This window comes from Ictalurus punctatus, chromosome 21 (assembly GCF_001660625.3).
Source record: "Ictalurus punctatus breed USDA103 chromosome 21, Coco_2.0, whole genome shotgun sequence".
Classification (NCBI taxonomy): Eukaryota; Metazoa; Chordata; class Actinopteri; order Siluriformes; family Ictaluridae; genus Ictalurus; species Ictalurus punctatus.
In genome coordinates this window covers 19,856,166-19,875,000 of record NC_030436.2, presented here as the reverse complement: position 1 = coordinate 19,875,000, position 18,835 = coordinate 19,856,166, and the positions used below count along the sequence as shown (strand labels likewise).

At 44.2% G+C, this 18,835-nt stretch overlaps 1 protein-coding gene across 3 annotated transcripts in view; it reads left to right on the top strand.

Moving 5' to 3' along the window:
* Window positions 1–13,794, top strand: part of cacna1da (calcium channel, voltage-dependent, L type, alpha 1D subunit, a) — an 84,922-nt gene extending 71,128 nt beyond the window's left edge. For 2 of the 3 annotated variants that reach the window (XM_053673910.1, XM_053673911.1), the window contains 9 exons: window positions 2,285–2,418; window positions 4,695–4,811; window positions 5,452–5,840; window positions 6,511–6,537; window positions 8,191–8,319; window positions 8,513–8,652; window positions 8,786–8,892; window positions 9,641–9,958; window positions 10,282–13,794. In XM_053673910.1, coding sequence (XP_053529885.1) covers window positions 2,285–2,418; window positions 4,695–4,811; window positions 5,452–5,840; window positions 6,511–6,537; window positions 8,191–8,319; window positions 8,513–8,652; window positions 8,786–8,892; window positions 9,641–9,958; window positions 10,282–10,587 — 1,667 coding nt within the window. In that variant the 3' untranslated portion in view covers window positions 10,588–13,794. The remainder of the gene's footprint in view (window positions 1–2,284; window positions 2,419–4,694; window positions 4,812–5,451; window positions 5,841–6,510; window positions 6,538–8,190; window positions 8,320–8,512; window positions 8,653–8,785; window positions 8,893–9,640; window positions 9,959–10,281) is intronic. The other variant, XM_053673912.1, reaches the window with a different exon arrangement.
* The last annotated feature ends 5,041 nt before the right edge of the window (window positions 13,795–18,835 follow it).

Genomic DNA, 18,835 nt, shown 5'->3' with positions numbered 1-18,835 from the left:
CTCTCTCTCTCTCACACACACACACACACACACACACACGCTGCTTGTGCCGTTTGTTTGCGTGTGCTGTGTAGAAGGTACACTAGATGCTTGTTAAGTCTGAAGCTTGTCACTCTTCCACAACACAAGGTTCACACAATACTAACAAACACTAACAGAATTCCAAACACAACTGACGTAATAGTAAAGACTTTAAAGGAAATAATGTTTCGATCGTAATGTGACACATTTCTGGGTGAAACAGGCTCTTTGTCACAATACCATGTGCAGTTTGGGTGGAAGATTACGGAAAGAAACACTAGACGTGCGTCAGTGACGACGTTTACATGGACAGCAGTAATCTAATTACTGACGTTACTCTGAGTAAGATAATAATGTGATTAAGGTGTTTACATGAGTCGCTTTTAGAATACTCCTGTCATGTTCCGACATTGTTTTACATGTTATAGAACACAATTAGATTAACAGCACACGTCATTACGTCACCGCGCCGCACCGTCCGACGTCTCTCCGGAATTTCACGTATCTACACACAGTTGGTCTTCGTTACGGGACCGTATACAGTTTTGGGTGTTTTTATTAATTTTTTTTATGAACGCTTCAAGTGCAGTTAATTATTTGTCGTGCTGTACGTGCAAATAGACGACTGCTTGAAACTGCTGAATTGGATTATTGCTTACTTCGAGTATGACCTTAATCAGATCAAGGTCATTAAAAATTGCTGTTTACACGGTAGTTTCTTAATCAGAGTATCGTCTTAATCGGGTTAATAGTGGATTATTGTTGTCCGTGTAAACGCAGTGATTGTCGTCTCACCTTTAAGAAACACCTGGATATATTTCTTTCTCTCCGAGACAATACAATGCACGTCATGACACTTGATCCATGATCCTCATGAGCCATAATAGAACAGCTGCCAACAGCCACGCCTCTTTCACGGACACACAGAGGCCACGCCTCCTTCACTGAGACAGACACACAGAGGCCACGCCTCCTTCACTGAGACAGACACACAGAGGCCACGCCTCCTTCACTGAGACAGACACACAGAGGCCACGCCTCCTTCACTGAGACAGACACACAGAGGCCACGCCGCCTTCACTGAGACGGACACACAGAGGCCACGCCTCCTACACTGAGACGGACACACAGAGCCCACGCCTCCTTCACTGAGACAGACACACAGAGGCCACGCCTCCTTCACTGCTACTGACACACAGAGGCCACGCCTCCTTCACTGAGACAGACACACAGAGGCCACGCCGCCTTCACTGCTACTGACACACAGAGGCCACGCCCCCTTCACTGCTACTGACGCACAGAGGCCACGCCCCCTTCACTGCTACTGACGCACAGAGGTCACGCCTCCTTCACTGCTACTGACACACAGAGGCCACGCCTCCTTCACTGAGACAGACACACAGAGGCCACGCCTCCTTCACTGAGACAGACACACAGAGGCCACGCCTCCTTCACTGAGACAGACACACAGAGGCCAGGCCTCCTTCACTGAGACAGACACACAGAGGCCACGCCTCCTACACTGAGACGGACACACAGAGCCCACGCCTCCTTCACTGAGACGGACACACAGAGGCCACGCCTCCTTCACTGCTACTGACACACAGAGGCCACACCTCCTTCACTGCTACTGACGCACAGAGGCCACGCCTCCTTCACTGAGACAGACACACAGAGGCCACGCCTCCTTCACTGCTACTGACACAGAGGCCACGCCTCCTTCACTGCTACTGACACACAGAGGCCACACCTCCTTCACTGCTACTGACACAGAGGCCACGCCTCCTTCACTGCTACTGACACACCGAGGCCACGCCTCCTTCACTGCTACTGACACACAGAGGCCACGCCTCCTTCACTGCTACAGACACACAGAGGCCACGCCTCCTTCACTGCTACTGACACACAGAGGCCACGCCCCCTTCACTGCTACAGACACACAGAGGCCACGCCTCCTTCACTGCTACAGACACACAGAGGCCACGCCTCCTTCACTGCTACTGACACACCGAGGCCACGCCTCCTTCACTGCTACTGACACACAGAGGCCACGCCTCCTTCACCAACAATGAGATTTAACATTTTTAACGGAATCACTTCTGATGACTTGTCTGAAAGTGTAGGGAAGTCCTTCATGGTGTACAAACGGATTGGCATAATAAAGTTGTGTGTAAATGGAGTGAGTTAGCGTGCTAAAACAGAAGGTACGTGTGCGCGCGCGTGTGTGTGTGTGTGTGTGTGTGTGTGTGGTCTATTTATTCAGATGATGAGGTAACGGTGGGGAAGTTCTATGCCACCTTCCTGATACAGGACTACTTTAGGAAATTCAAGAAACGCAAAGAGGAGGGACTTGTAGGAGTGCATCCTACCCAGAACAACACGGCCATCACGCTGCAGGTGAGTCCGAGCGTGTGGATGAAACGAGACATGCACACTGCGGTCTAGACCAGATAACGGATTGGGGTTTAGCTGTGCTCCGTGCATCTCGCACGTCTGCCAATAAACAAAACAAGTCACGTGGTTAATGCTTTTGCATGTGTGTATGCTTGAATGTTTTTGCACTGGAGTTGCTTTCAGACGTGTCCTATTGTAACAGGTTTTGCTAAATAAAAGCCATCGAATACGTATATCTTCCGGATTATGAGACACGGTGTGATACGTGCTAGAAAAAGTGATGTAGAAGGGACAGGCTGCAACAACAAATTGGCCATGAAATATGAATATATAGCATGTAGAGTATCGCTAAACTATTACTCAAGCAACCCAACACCACTGCATTCAACAGTGAAATGATTACAGAAATAAATAACAGGACCTAGGTTCTTAAAGATCACATACAGGCAGCCAGACTGCTAGATTTTATTTACTTCCTACATGAAGAACCCCCAAAGTGAGAAAGCCGGGTCTCTGAGTGTTCGCCTGATTATCAGTCCACTAGTAGGACATTTGAGCATGAATCGTTATAGCGAGCGAAGCGCTAGGTGAAACATCTGTTCAGCATCTGCACGAGTTTCCCTCTCAGCCTGAAATGCTGTGAAACTAAAACGATTGGCACAATATGGTCAATACGGGAATTTTTCTCTAAGCAGAATTCTTTGCGTGGTCTTTTGTGGTTTTGAGAACTGGTCAGGTATTGCAGTGTTTCATTTTTGAAAGAATTCTGCTTAAAGAAACATGACTGGATTATGTTTTAAACAAAGGGAACACAGTGATATTTATACTCCATACAACAGCCAAACAACAGCCCACAGTGTGTCCGTTACCATTTATCGCTGGGTATCGTAGTCCGTCACGAACAAGCGGGGTGGGGGCGGGGTCGGGGGTTGGTGTTGGTTCTACAGGGAAGTCTACAACTCCCAAATTGTACAATCGTGTAAAGCTACAGAAAATGATCACAACGCTGTTATGAATCAATTCAGCAATTAACAGGCCCAGGAGGCGTTACACTTGCAAACGCTTCACCACAGATATCGGCCATCTTGGTCCGAGATAACTCGTAAGCGATGCCTGGCCTAGACTGCAAGGCTGAAGAGATATTCTGGAACACAAGCTAAAATAAAAATCGGCATCGCCGACTTCGCCTTGTATCGAGAACAAGATTCGTAAAAAAAAAAAAAAAATGATAACAATGATAATCGTATTATAATATACTAAAATATTCACTTAGCATTCATTAGACAGCCAATGTTATTGTTTGCAAGTTACAGTGTGCCTCCCTGGCTGTCAAAAAAGTTCGACAATGACGCCGGGAAACTACGGAACCGGATTAGTCTTCTTATTAACGGGTCGCTGTCCTCGCGGTCACTGCGACGTACGTGCGCAGGTGCTCCGATGCGTAGCTGGCAACGCTTCGTTCTCAGTTCTACTAAATTGCACCATCTACTGTTGGCCGTAGGAAACGCGTGTCTTTTAATTCGGTACGATGAAGCAGGGGTGAAACGCACCCCTGTCTGCGATAAAAAATAAATAGCCGCAGGAGGGCGAAACAGCGGCAGAGTCAGTTTGCACCCAGATCGTGTGTCCTGTGTTGGCTTTGTTTAACTGAACCCTGAACAGCTCGAGTACGAATGCCCCAGTCGAACCATGTTCGCGATGTGCACGTGTACGTACGCGTTTTCTGTATGTTTGAATGCTGTGTGCATGTTTATTTAAATCCATTTCTATTAGATGCCCTTCACAGTCTCTTCTCATCTTCATTGTCTCCATCGCCATTTTACCATCACCACACGTGTAATCACATTCACGCTTTTGGTAGAAGACGGCATTTTTTGGGGAACCCATTTTTTCAAATTCACTCTAAATTCGTCTCCGGTGCTTTTCTGTTTGTTTGTTTGTTTTGTTTTTGTTTTGTTTTGTTTTGTTTGAGCAGATCTTAGCACTTGCTGTAAATGTTAGCCACGTGTAGTTAGAGAACGAAGAAGGCGTGTGGCGTTTTTGTACTCTCCGCTGGTACGTGTGTGAGGGGATTTGTCCTTGTCCTGTCTCCTGTGAAACATTCTCATGTCTAACACACTGTCCTGTCTGACGCTGTCCTGTTGTCGAGAGCGGTCATGTCCCTTACCTGTTACATGTTGACACTAGTGTGTGAGAGCTTTTCTGTGTGTGTCTCCCGTCCGTGTGAACTTGGCAAAGCTGCTCCGGTTCTTAGCTCTCCTGTGTTGTCGTGGTTCCAGGCTGGTCTCCGCACGCTGCATGATATTGGGCCCGAAATCCGCCGTGCCATATCATGTGACCTCCAGGATGAGGAGCTAGTAGACTTTATACCTGAGGAGGACGAGGAGATTTATAGGGTAAAGGACTTCACACTTTTACAAGCTCCTTCTGCACAACTGATCAATGTCTCAATTTGCCACTTTTGTAGTATCCATTACAGGAGAGCAGCTTTGGGGCATTTTTCTTCTCCAGATTGAACTGACAGCTAGATCTTGGCTCTCCGTGGTAACATATGATTGCCTATAAAGCTTTCAGGGTGCAGACAAAATTTAGTGACAACCTTCTTGGAAGAAAGGAGGCTGAGCTGGCTAATATTAGTGGGGTTACAGAGGAATGTGTTCCGCTGGTGTTTGGCTAATGATTTTGACCTTCAAGTATAAATATTTACAATTTCACGAATTTATCGCACAGGAGACTTTAAATCAAATGAATTACAGATGAGACAGTAGATGGTAAAGAAGTAAACAGTGATATTTCATTTGCTGATTTGTATTTTGATTTACTCCCAAAATAGCTTTTAAAAATAAATAAATAAATAAATAAATAAAGGTAGAGGATATATTAGTTCATCAGATTCACTCATACCATGAACCATTTAACCAGCTTCTTTTCTGTTCGCTGTGTTTTTTTTAAAGACATCAGCTGACATAACTATACCACAGTTTTATTGAGATGTAATGGCTTCGTCATCTCACACTCGCGGGTGTTTATTAACAGCGAAACGGTGGCCTTTTCGGCAATCACATTAACCACATCAACGGCGACCCCCACCGAGGTTCCGGGCATCAGACCAACGCCACGCAGCGCCCCCTACAGGTTCATCCACCCCCGCACTACGCCGACATGGAACAGCCTGTGGGCCGGCTGGACCGCGCCAACGCCATGGCCCAACATAATCATCATCACCACCATCACCATCATCACAATCACCACAATTCTTACAGCAAGTCACCCAAGTCCACCAACATCAATCTGAACAATGCTAACATGTCCAGCCTGCCCAATGGAGGCCATAATCGCTACTACCAGCATGCCCCGGCGAACGGCTACACCGGACCGTACTACCCAGGGGAATACGAAAAGCCCAGAACGCCAAACGGACAGAGGTGAACACACAACACTAGTCATTCTCCAAGATGGCACATTTCTTGTTTTTAAGCGTGGTGTTGCTTTCACTTAATCGAAAGCTAATTCCCATTTTATATGCAGTATTGAACTCATTTCCATCCAAACTGGTTATTACTGGTTATTTTCTTCATTTTTTCAAACCCTAAAGTTTAACTTAATATGCACACTTTCAATATTATGCGTCATTTCCATCCCATACGTCTTGTGTTCCCGACCATGTGACTCTTAACCTCATCACCCATATTGTCTGATCGTCACCCTTAAACGTCATCGTATTTATTCTGCTTTTCCTGCCGCATGTTTTAAAACGTTTCGGCTCAGGGACGACCTGGCCTCCTGTTCCCATTCGCACCGGTTTCCTTTTCGCTCATGTTCAAGATTTATACATCTGTATTGTAGCTTCTGGATTAAATGACCTACATAGGCGATAATTCAGTATATCCAGACTGCAGTACAGATGGCGTTTCATCCTTCAAACCCCCCACCACCATCCTTCTGCATATATAATAATGCTGTATATACCTCGTACACCGTATGCTATATATGTAACCCTCTCACGTCCATTCCTTCTGTGCCCTTTCAACCTTTCTGTCTTTCTTTCCTACCTTAAATGCTTTCTCTTAACCTTCTCTCTACCTTCTGGAGCAGAAGGCGCTACTATGAGACCTATATTAGGTATGTTCCACACTAGGTACTGCACGTCCCTCTAGCAGGTATTACCGCGTTTAGAAGTTCCTCACACGTTCAGCTGGTGGACGGAAAGCGGAACTACGGTCTTCTAACGTTCTCTTCTCTCTCTCTGCTCAAATTCGCAACACAGACCCCTTATATTTTAAACTGACCGAACAGAAATGAGCTATTAACCAATCTGTGTTGTGATTGGTCGATAGATTGGAGAGCATGATACTGAGGCTTGCTGCATGTGCCTGCTGGGCAAATAAAGACCACTATTAAAATGCTAGCCTTAAAGGATGACTCCTTTAGGATTACCCCTAATTGTAAAATCTGATTGGAAACCTATGAATAAAATGTTTTTAAATAGGCAACCATAATGGCTCTGAAGGAGCTGGAGTTGTCCTTTAAGTAAGAAAGTTATCGATGCCTTAGGCTAGCCTGTACGCTAGTCTGCTTTTTCCCCGTGTCGCTGCCAAACCAAATAAGTCTAGACTCCTTAAAATTTGAGTTAGCAGAAAATTCTACATTTCCAGTGGGTTCTAGATGAGTTCTATATAACTTCTGGGCCAGCTACATCAACAGGTCTTAACTAAAGCGGTCTCAGCTGCTAAATAGGTAATAGCTGAGACTGATTTTTATAGAGGACTATATGCCCATCGCACAAACTAAAGATCCATGTGAAACTGTATGTAACAACAACAACAGTTCCTAAAAACGATCCCCAAAGGATGACGCTACCACCCCCATGCTTCACGGAAAGGAAGGAATTGGCCAGATGAAGAGCGGGGCTCGTTCTCATGGCCCGAGACTCTTCATAGGTAACGGCTGCACACTAACAAAAAACAAAACAGAACCCATCCCAGTTGTGACGCATGGTGAAGGTAGCACAACAGTTTGGGTGTACTTTTCCGTCTCAGAGCCTGGACAGCCTGTAATCATTGAGGAGATATTCAAAACCGAAAACATAACAGTAATTCCACTGTTCAACTTATTCCTCATTCATTATGAAGTATTTCTTCAACGGACAAAAAAAAAAGAACTATCAGTTATTGTATTTCAGTGTAAGGCTGTAAAGAAACGAGCGGTTTTAATGCGCTGTAAACAAAAACGAGGTGCACCAATTTGGCAAATTACATAATCTCACGTTGCCATAGAAATGATCAATAACTTCACTTTACATTAGCCCCCAGCAAGGCTTAAAATGTTACTCCCAGCTTTAGGGTAAATTCAGTTTTATGACCTCTCAGTGCAGTGGTGTTTAATCTGTGCCCAGAAGTTACAACCAACTCGTGACCATGTGTACCAGGTGATGGTGCAATCAGAATTAACATAGATTCAAACCTTTTATATGGAATCCAGCCACAAAGTGCACACTCCGATGAGGCTTCATGTCTGTTTGACAAACTATTCCAAAAACAACACTAGCACTATAGCCATGTCTGCGTCTAGACTTTCTTGGTTTGAACACGGCACTCGGACACCCGTGCCGATGTCGTCGTAAGGAAGCCGTGCTTGTTTGTTGACGAGGACGTATTTGCTGCATCGCTGCCCCGGTGGGATTTTGCATGGCATGGCCCTGCATGGTCATACTGCTCTTAGCTTGCGCGGTGACAGAGAGTCTGTCCTTCTCTTAACCTCTGACCTTCCGCACAGGCCACGTGGCAGCATCCGGCGCCAACCCACTATTCGTCGTGAGGAGGATTTTGATGAAGACCGCTACTCTGGGGAGTACTACAGCGGAGAGGAGTTTTATGAAGAGGACGGCATGCTGTCGGGAGACAGGTATCACCACTGCACATTAGATCAATGCTCGTGGGTTATCGTCGTTCCATGTAGATGATACTCCTCTAAATAAATAAATAAATAAATAAATAACAATACAGTGTCGGTTTGATTCAAGTCTTCGTCTTTGTTGCCACTTAATAAGATTTGTTTTTAGTCACTTTCACCGAGCTTTAAAACTCTTCCTGCCCAGGTATCCCAGCAGCGATCAGGAGTACGAGACGCCCCGTGGCTACCACCACCCCGACAGTTACTATGACGATGACGAGCAGCCCCTTTACCACGACTCGTATAGGTCGCCAAAGAGACGGCAGCTTCCTCCCACGCCACAAGGTAGACATTTTTTATTATATTAGACCGCTTCAGTGCATTTAATTCACGTATAAATCGACTGAACTCACCGGTGACCAATAACAATATTCTGTCTTTATCGGTCACTCTCTCACTTTATCCGTCGCACACCCAGGCAACCGGAGGCCGTCTTTCAACTTTGAGTGTCTGCGCAGGCAGAGCAGCCAGGATGAGCTTCCTCGCCAACGGACTGCTCTTCCGCTCCATTTGATGCAACATCAGGTATAGCTGCATCATTGCTGCATTTAAAAAATGGGTCCCTTAAAGCGAAGGGTCCATTAAGTAGAACGTAATGAGAGTTAAATATTAAGGCCAGACGAAGAGCTGTGTTACTCGTGAGCCTCCATGCGACCAGCTGCAACCTTCTCTCGGGTGTCCGTACTTACACGATAGCAAGCGACGATGCGAAAAGCGACCATTCATTTTCCGTGTGCATGAAATGGAGCGGACTTGAATTCCTACAGGCGGTAAGTTCATATTTACTGTTCGATGCACAAGAATCGAAAGAAAACCTTATAATCGTGGTTTCAACTCATCCGCTCATAAACGACAGGAAATGTGTATAGAAAAAAACAAAAGCTTGGAAGGAAGTAGCAGATGCCGGTCTGTGCCTCTGGCGAGTGTGCATCGCTAGTACAGTCGGCTAGCTTTAATCTGAACTTTTAGTACGAAGCCTAGTCCGCGACATTTAAATCAAAATCCGTTCTGAAAAAATCCTGGTGTGTAAATCATAAAGGAGATGCAGGCTGTAGATTTTGGCTTCTGCTGTTGCTAGTGTGAACGTAGGGTTTTGTCGCTGATGGAGTTGTTAAGCTTGCTTTGAAGTTACAGGTGATTATTAGAGGCTTGTTTTCATGCTGTTCATCACTGCCTGTTTTAATGTTGGACCTAAAAGACATTAAATTCAATGAAATCAGCAGAGTAGTGGTCGTAGTGGTCTTTTGTATCCATGACCTTTGGTCTGTTTCAGGTGATGGCAGTAGCAGGGCTTGACTGGAGTAGAGCTCACAGACTCTCGCCTAGTCGCTCCACTCGCTCGTGGGCCACGCCTCCTGCCACGCCTGCCAGTAAAGACCGCACCCCCTACTACACACCCATGATCCGTGTGGACCGTCCGCACCGGGACAGCATGGGTGGCAGCTACTGCTCGGTGAGGAAGAGCTCGTGGTACACGGATGACCCGGAGTACCAGCAGAGCACCTACTCGCCGGTGCACCTGAAAATCCCACCCGAGTACCGGAAACAGTACCACCAGAAGAGAGGGAGCGCCACCAGCCTTGTGGAGGCGGTGAGTCTAGGGGCCGCCATTTCCTCGCCCGTATTTGCACTTGGTTGTAAATTCTGTCGCGCAGGGACACGGTGTATGCCACAGTTATTTTTATAACTGTCCTGTAAATGTTTTAAAGTGGTATCCTGGTTCAGAACCTGGTTTACCATAACTAGACTAGCAGGTTTATTAGGTGTGTTCAAGCAGGAGAATCACCAAATTGTGCCGTACTCCTGGATATAGAATCATCAACGTAAATATAACACGCCTGGTGTCTAGATGCATCGAGCGCCATGACGACTGACGTTTTGAATTTGTGTGTGTATTTTTTTCACGATGAACAGGTTTTAATATCAGAAGGACTGGGCCGATACGCTAAGGACCCAAAGTTTGTGGCGGCTACGAAGCACGAGATCGCAGACGCCTGCGACATGACCATAGATGAGATGGAAAGTGCGGCGAGCCACCTGCTGAATGGCGGAGTCATGCCCGGGGTCAACGGGGTTAACGTGTACCCAGTCATGACTCAGATAGAGTACGACGTGCAGGACGTTTCGGCCAACTACAGCGACGAAGAGCCAGAAGCCGATTCCCGGCCTCGTTATGAGGAGGACTTGGCGGACGAAATGATATGCATCACCACGTTATAGCGTCCGGTTAGCAGCCGAAGCTAACGGACTTGTTCGTCACACAAAACTGAAATGCATCTATTGGCTTATAACCAAAAGAAGTGCCTTCCTTTCCAGTGGAGTAGAAAGGCACCAGGAGTAAGGACACACTTGCCCCGCCTACTCTCTCCCTATCGGTCGAGGTGCATATCCATCACAGGCCCGGGGGGGTTGGGGTTGGGGTCACTTTGCCAGGGAACAGTGTTCCACTCTGTCACACTCCTGATGGTGATGCTTCGCAGCTTGCCGCTAAGTTGATGATGAAGTCTGTGCTGAACTGTGACTGGCGGCTTGTCCTGTCACTACGGGCTACGGACCGTCGACCGTCGGTATCTTCTCCAAGGTGATGACAATCAGATTAAAAATGTCATTACCTCAGTCACTTTATTAAGGGTTTTTGCATATCACGCATGTTTTCAATGCAAGCTAAGTACGGCAGATCTCCCCGTAGAGGCTGTAGTTTCCACCGATTCATTAAAAGGTCGATGAGAATTATTAACTCTTTAGATAACTAACTAACACCACGAAGACCATTCTGGACTTGTCACAGAGATCTTATTGCTTTTTAAAACCTGGAAATTAGATACCTTTTTAAAATAAATAAATCAATCAATCAATCAATAAAACGAGACATTGCAGCGTTTGTGTCGGATGCACTAGCAGGCAGGTTATTTTTTTAACTCTAGGTTTAGCCTGTTTGGGCGTTCGTAAAAAATTACTATGCTGTAAATGAATTGTAATATAAATTATAAAGAAACTTTGGAAAGAGACATATTTTGTAATTATGTACTGTAGGAAAAAGGAATCAGCAATACTGATGCTAATTGATGTTACTGTATTGTGGAGAGAGAGAGAGAAAAAAAAAACGTGTGTGAACTCATTAGATACGGGACTCTGATTTAAAAAAAACAAAAAAGATTCGAATTTTTGCTCATATGCATTCTTACTGGGTTTGTGTGGGGGAAAGCGGTTTTTAACGAGAGGAAATTCATCTCACACCTGCAGAAGATATGCAAATTCTTTTTTTTTTTGTTGTTTTGTTGTATGCATTTCATCTTTTTCTCTGTATGTGTGTGTGTGTGTGTGTGTGCGTGTGTGAGATTACACGAAACAGCACCTTTACCCATCCCTTCCCTGAAATTCCATGAAAGTAGGAATCTCCGCTGCTGGACACTTCTTTAGGGCTTGTGGAGCTGTGGTACATGTGGTTGTGTTGTCGTGATACCGAGGAGGTTCGCTCCCCCAGTGTTTTCGTTGTGTGTTCATTGTGCACGGGAGGTTTGACGTCAGATGCTCTTACGCTTTCGACGATGCTGCTTAAAATCGCGTATTACGACTAAAGACTGAGAGGATGGCCGACGCCGGCACGTGCTAGTCTCATTTTCCCTTTAGCGCTACGGACTGAACGGAGCCCGCTGGGGGGTGTGACGATCCCGAAACTGGAACCGTCGACCAGGGCGGGGCTGGAGTGGCAAAGCAATATCTGTTCTTATTATCTGTCTGCACTCGTTGTCTCTCTGGCTTATACATATACCTCCACTGACGAAGGAAGACGACGGCCCTGATTTACTAACAGCCCGAATAAGATGCGCTCGTGTTTTTATGCGAAGGGATCAATTCAGCATGTCGCCAGTGATTTACAAATAACTGCATAAATGACCTCGCGTGAAAAGCGTATGTCGGTACGAGTATGTAAAGTAGGTTTCGGCACGTGTCGTTTGCTCGATAGCCCTCAAAGACACTCCAGGAAGAGTAAGACTCAAACCCGGCACACGGGCGCAACGGCGTGACCGGGTTCTGTTTAAACGCTGTGCTGAGTGTCTAATGTGAAATCAACGTTGCTCTGGGAATATTTCATATTTATATATATATATAAATATATATACATATATATAAAAATACCCAATTATTCACGTGAATTAATAATCAGCTTACAAGTGCGAGCCGCTGTAACAAATTATAATACGATATAAAACACGACTGTGTGGAACAACCTAACCTTTCATATCGTATTCCTCTACGGGTCTCTCTCCTCTCGGGCTGATCGGATTATTATCCCCGTCCCCAGAACCATATCCAGTGCACGTTACGAGTGAGGAATCTGCTTGGGTCTTGCTCTCTACCTCTTTTTACCTGTACCGGAATCACCTAGACGCTGCCTCGCCATTCATCTTAAAACGGGCTAAACAACACCTCGAATATGAACGTCCGAGTCCAGACGTTCCATGACCGACACGGCTATTGGTTGCAGCTGATAATCTGGTCGTTATTTTAAACTTGAGATGATAAGCCATAACGTCGAGGGACTTTCTCGTTAGGAAAACGTAGAGAACGGTGTAATGTTTTATTTTGTCCTCGACTAGCGGAGGCGGACTTCTGCGAGGATGATACCCGCCGTTAGGTTGCACTAATCTGCGCCTTTGCGAAGTGACTTTCTGGTGCTAAATCGATCCACCTGTACAGACACCACGCTGTGTTTTGCCCCCAAATCGCTGAGGAAAACGGAAAAACCGGACGGCGTGCTATTCCGTGCGTTTGAGAGATCCTCCTCGATCAGCTTGTGCATTTGTTTTTTTTTTTTTTATATATACACAGGTGTTACCATGTTCGTGCGGGTGTTTACACAAACACAACACTTTAGTAAATCAGGGCCGTAGTGTTTCGACCATTGATTTTGCTTTTTTTTTTTTTTTCTCCCCCACCACCAAAAGTATTTGATCCCTTCAAGTATTTTACATACGAGGCTTTCTCTCCAGGCGGACTTCATCGCTTCCCAAAACACTACACGCAACACCGGATCACGAGGAGAGAAATATATATATTTTCCTTTAAAAGTCTGACTGCAAAGGCACTGCCTTGAAGTGTTTGGTTTCAGCACAGACTGCGCGCTGGAGGAAAGGGACCTTACAGGACTGATTTCCTGATCTGCTGAGCGAGTTACTGTGCTTTCAGTCAACCGAACACTGTCGTGAAATCAAAAAAAAAAAAAAAATCAAAAAAAAAAAAAAAATCGTGGGTTTAACCACTGCATGTGCACATCTAAAAGGGCTCTGAAATGTTTTGTGAGGATAAAATATATGTACATACATAGCGTTCCAGTCTTTATGTGAATATATCTTGTGAGAGGACCAATGCGCATTCTAGGCACATTGTACTATTTGTAGCAATTACTCTAAAAAAAAAACAAAACAAACAAACAAACAAAAAAAAAGTAATATGCATTATTTTTTAAAAAGCTTTTTAAAAGTTTGAAAGTTTAAAACAACTTGCTTTTACCTCATGTCAGGGATTCCTGAAGAAAATAACATGTAAAAATAAATAAACGAGTGTGGTGTGTGTGTGTGTGTGTATATATATATATATATATATATATATATACACACACACACACACACACACACACACACACACACACACACGTATATGATAATATATTTGGTTCATTCTACACCACTGGGAGTTTATATATTAGCACATGGCTGTTGGTCTTTGCACAAACGTCTGTGATTTCAGTTTCTCTTGTTTTCTACTCAGAGTTTTGTGTATTAAGGTAAGCGATTTTTGTACCCAACACCCCCCCCCCCACTCCCCCCGTGAATGTGTGTACGTTTTGGTGAAATACATACTACATGTCATTTAACATCTCACCGTTCAATGCTGGGACAATGCGAGAAGGAAATGAAGAGGAAGACGGGGAAATAAAGTTGCACCTCGCCGTAATGAGACACGGTCACGGGTTTTAAAGAGAACATGCTTAAAGTGATAAACAGGTTTACAAAGGAACGTCTGTTTAATTTAAGTGTTTTCATTCGTTTTTTCACTCTAGAATTATTACTGCTATTAGTATTATGATTATTCTTATTGTAATTAATGCTGTAAGGAACTTTAAGGTTGTATATTATGTACAAATATCCTGGAAAGATGTGTGATGATGTTCACTACTTGAAAGTCATGATTTTTTGCTCTGTATTGGTTTTTATTAAGTAAACATGATGTTCTCTCTCTCTCTCCCTCCCTCTCTCTCTCTCTCCCTCTCTCTCTCTCTCTCTCTCTCTCTCTCTCTCTCTCTCTCTTCGTAGCAGATTTATGAAAACCCTTGAGGTTTTGTATCGATGCATTTCTTTTTTGTATTTTTATTTTTTTTCCTGTTTTTTTGTTTTGTTTGTTTGTTGTTTTTTTTTGGCCCGGATTTGATTTGAATCAATACTGAAGTTTTATTTTCTAACGAGCATTACTGAATAAACATAAAAATACCAGGACTGACTCGCATACCCACTAATTTATTTATTTATTTAATTTTTTTTACCAAAAAACAACTAATAATATTTTATACCATAGCACTGTTGCGTTCTCGAATGTGATTGGTCAGAAGGTGTTGATTTCTTTTCTGTAACAGGACTTGCACAGTGGAACACCCCGCATAAACTAAGGATAATCATAATCGCATTAAAAAATGATATATATATATATATAATGAAGCTTTCTATAAGCAGCTGTTTATACAACCTTTATGGAAGGAGTCTCCAGTGTCAGTGCTTTATGATGATCGGTATGTTTTCCGCCACAGGACAGAGAAGTTTCTGTATGTTTATGTATTGTGACACGCCGGGGCAGTGGTAGCTCAGTGGGTAAGATGGTGGCCGACTGACTGGAAGGTTGTGAGTTCAACCCGTTACCAGCGCCGCCATAACGCGTGCACTTGAGAGCATGCTAGTTCACTGGAACATAACGGTAGATATGGTGCGTGTCGTGCTGCATGATAACATCCGAAATATGGCTAAGGCCCTGGAAGACCGAGGTTTGAACGGTCTCGGCTGCACGGCTCATACTCTTCAGTTAACCATAAAGAGAGGAGATCTGAGCCGAGCCAGCGTAGCATCGCTGACTGTATGGTGAGAGGGAGAAAGACAGTCCGACACTTCAGACATTCTCAGCTCACCATTTCCCGTGTTGGAGAGATACAGACGGAGCTTGGGTCGTCGAAAAAAATATGCTCGAAGAAGACACTCCGACACGCTGGAACGGTCCGTATCACATGACGACGAGTCTGTAAGCACAGAGCGCTTGGTGCATATGGGCCAGGATACGAGCTCCCCGCATCGTTCCGCGCATATCAGTGGGGGCTTATTACAGGTGCGATGACGATCCTTGTGCCTTTCGCAGAACTGACGAGAGAAATAATTTGGCAACCGCTACAGACGCGAGTCCCTTTTACTTTCCCTCACAGTTAAGGTTTTAAAATAAAAGCAGTTGTCCATTGTATATGTTTGCCTTTTGTTTTTGTTATCAGACTCACAAAAAAAATTATATCAAGGTTTAGCTTTATCAGTCAATATATTATCTGCTTCCAAATATAAAGAATGACTGATTATCGGTATTGGCCAAAACCCTTACCAAATACTGTAAGAGAATCTGACATGGCACGTCCCTCGCTTTTCTTTCTTTTATAATTAATTCTCAGTTCAGACAATTCGGTTTCAGCAGCTTGACGGAAATCCGGATATAAAATTTACATTTAAATTTACATTTGTCTCTAATGAGCGAGCCAGAGGCGACGGTGGTGAGGAAAAACTCCCTGAGACGACATGAGGAAGGAACCTCGAGAGGAACCAGACTCAAAAGGGAAACCGTCCTCATCTGGATCACACCGGATAGTGCGATTATAATACATTATTATTCATTAATATAAACATGTTTATTTATATTTTTTGGCCCAGTGCACACAGTAGACGAATGTGTCTGTAGCTGGATGTACGTAGATAGTCACTGGATTATATTATAGTTGATAAAGAGGCCTATCTATAACACAATATGATCCAAATCCTGGTTTTTAATCCGTGTCATGTGCGTATCAACCACCAGATGGCATCACTGTACATTGAATGCTGTTAATCACCAACATTGCTAACATGTACACTATTTCCACTAAATTTGAAGATTTGAGTTTTTCTCTAATTAACCTACAGCTGAACAGACTCGTGCTTTGTGTGTGTGTGTGTTTTTAAACACTGTATTAGATAAATATTTAAGCATTTAAGCATACACCGATCAGCCACAACACAACAAAGCACTGAGCGGTGAAGTGAATAACACTGATTGCCTCATTACAGCGATATTTATTAAGCAGCTAGTGAACAGTCAGTTCTCAAAGCTGATGTGCTGGAAGCAGAAAAAATGGACCAGCGTAAGGATCTGAGCGACTTTGAAAAGGCCTGAATGCCCTTGTAGAAAAGGGTTTATTTGAAAGGTTAGTGGTCCTACCGTTCAAAAAGGGACCAACCTGGAATGTAAACAATGTCTTTTCCTAACTAAAGTGAGTGTGGCTCACCTGGTTGTTCAGCTGGTGGGTGTTCTGGCTAACAGTACAGCTATCGCTGCCACCACGTTTGTGTAGCCGAGAGAGCATCCGTCTCACCACGCCAACGAAGTCATCGTTAATATCCACACAGCCTCTGTCTTTTAATCCTGAAAACCAAGCACAACACGGATAAATAAGGACTTTCAAGCACAAGGTTTACATTTTACTTTTTAAAAAAAAAATAATAATAATTTTGTCTGTCCGTCCATCATGTCTTTATTCATGCAAGTACACTGGATTCCTAAAACTATAACTGGCCGTATATATTTATACAACAGAGCTGCTGATTTCTCAGATCATTTTCTATAACAGCAGCTTGGACGGCCATTTTAGTTTGAATTTCAAGTCGCAGGTTTATATTAATCCACGTGTCTAATGAGGTCACGGTTCTACAGTAATAGCTCGTTCACATGGCATGCCCGGTCCACTTCCTGGTGTTGGTTCGAGTCGTGTTCTCGGTCAGAGAGTGATTTTTTTGATTTCCACGCACACACACAATAGATTTGTTTCCCCGTTTCCCCGTCACCGTACTTCTGACCAAAGAAGGAATTGAAATGGGTTTTATGAGAATCTTCTCAGCTGCACACTTCCCTCCGATAGTGGGGGTTTTATTTCTAACTATGTTCAGACCGTGAAAGCACCAGCAGAGGTACTGAACAGGCCACGTACACCTGTGCAGGTGCGACTCAGTACTCTGAGCTCTTCTGGACTCACAGCATACAGTAAGTGTTTGTCAGTTCTTTATCTTAGCTCACGATATCTCTATGACCGTGAGCTTTTAAATGTTTACCTTAATTTCCACCGATTGTAATGTTGTTTATGCAACGAAAAAACAAGGTCTAAGATTTTACTGGGGATGAAGTCACGCTCAGCTACGTTGTGTTAAAACGAGATCTGAACTGATGACATGAAAAGCCCAAGCAAATCAGCTGTGTTAAGTCAAATTCATACTTACAACTCCAGGACTCCAGCAGTGGCGTGCAGTGTCAATCACAGCAGATGGCAAACCGGCTGTTAGTGCGGTGCAGATCCGGATCGCCTGCAGGAACATTGACCGGGGCGAGTTTCAGAGGCTGACGCATCTGCTTGTGCTGAAGGGCGACCGTGATCACTGTAGAATTCTGATGAACAGCTGTTAAACACAAAAAACGGTCATAATGGCTGAGAGAACAATAAGAGATGAGAGAGAGAGAGAGAGACATTAGAAATACAGCTCAAGTCAAAATGTACATCTGCTGTAGATGCATATTGATAAGCTTCAAAGTTCACAAATTAACCGTTATATTTGATAATCAATGACCCGATGAAGCAGAGTTGCTGATACCGCCCCAGATTATTACTTTCCTATAACAGCATCTCAAGAAATGTTTTATTCCTCTTATAACACAGCAATCTGTCAAATGATTACGATTTTTTTCTTTCATTTATAGTTAGGCCCAGTTACACGTAATATCATGAACTCCTGTTCTCACTTACGCTAGGGCAGCTCTAAGCTGTCGGTCCCTCACCGGCCTCTCTTTATTCATCTCTCTTGAAGTTAACAACACAAAAACACTCCACAGCTTGTCACCTTAAAGCGTAAACTCATCAGTCCTGAAGAGGTCTGGAAACCTGCCGACTGCTTGCTACGAAGCTCTGACGCTAGAGACTCCTTACTCCTTACATGGATGTTCAATAAACGTCCCCTAACAGAAATGTTCACCACCGTATATGTGTGTACATGTATATACACTCTGAGCAAACAGTGGTACTAAACAGTACATTTTTATTGCCACTGAAGCAGGGATGCAAACCATGGAAATCATGTTTAGATGTTCTCTATGTGCAGATACATGTTAAAGATTACAAAAGAGGTCGCCTTCAGGGTCCCAC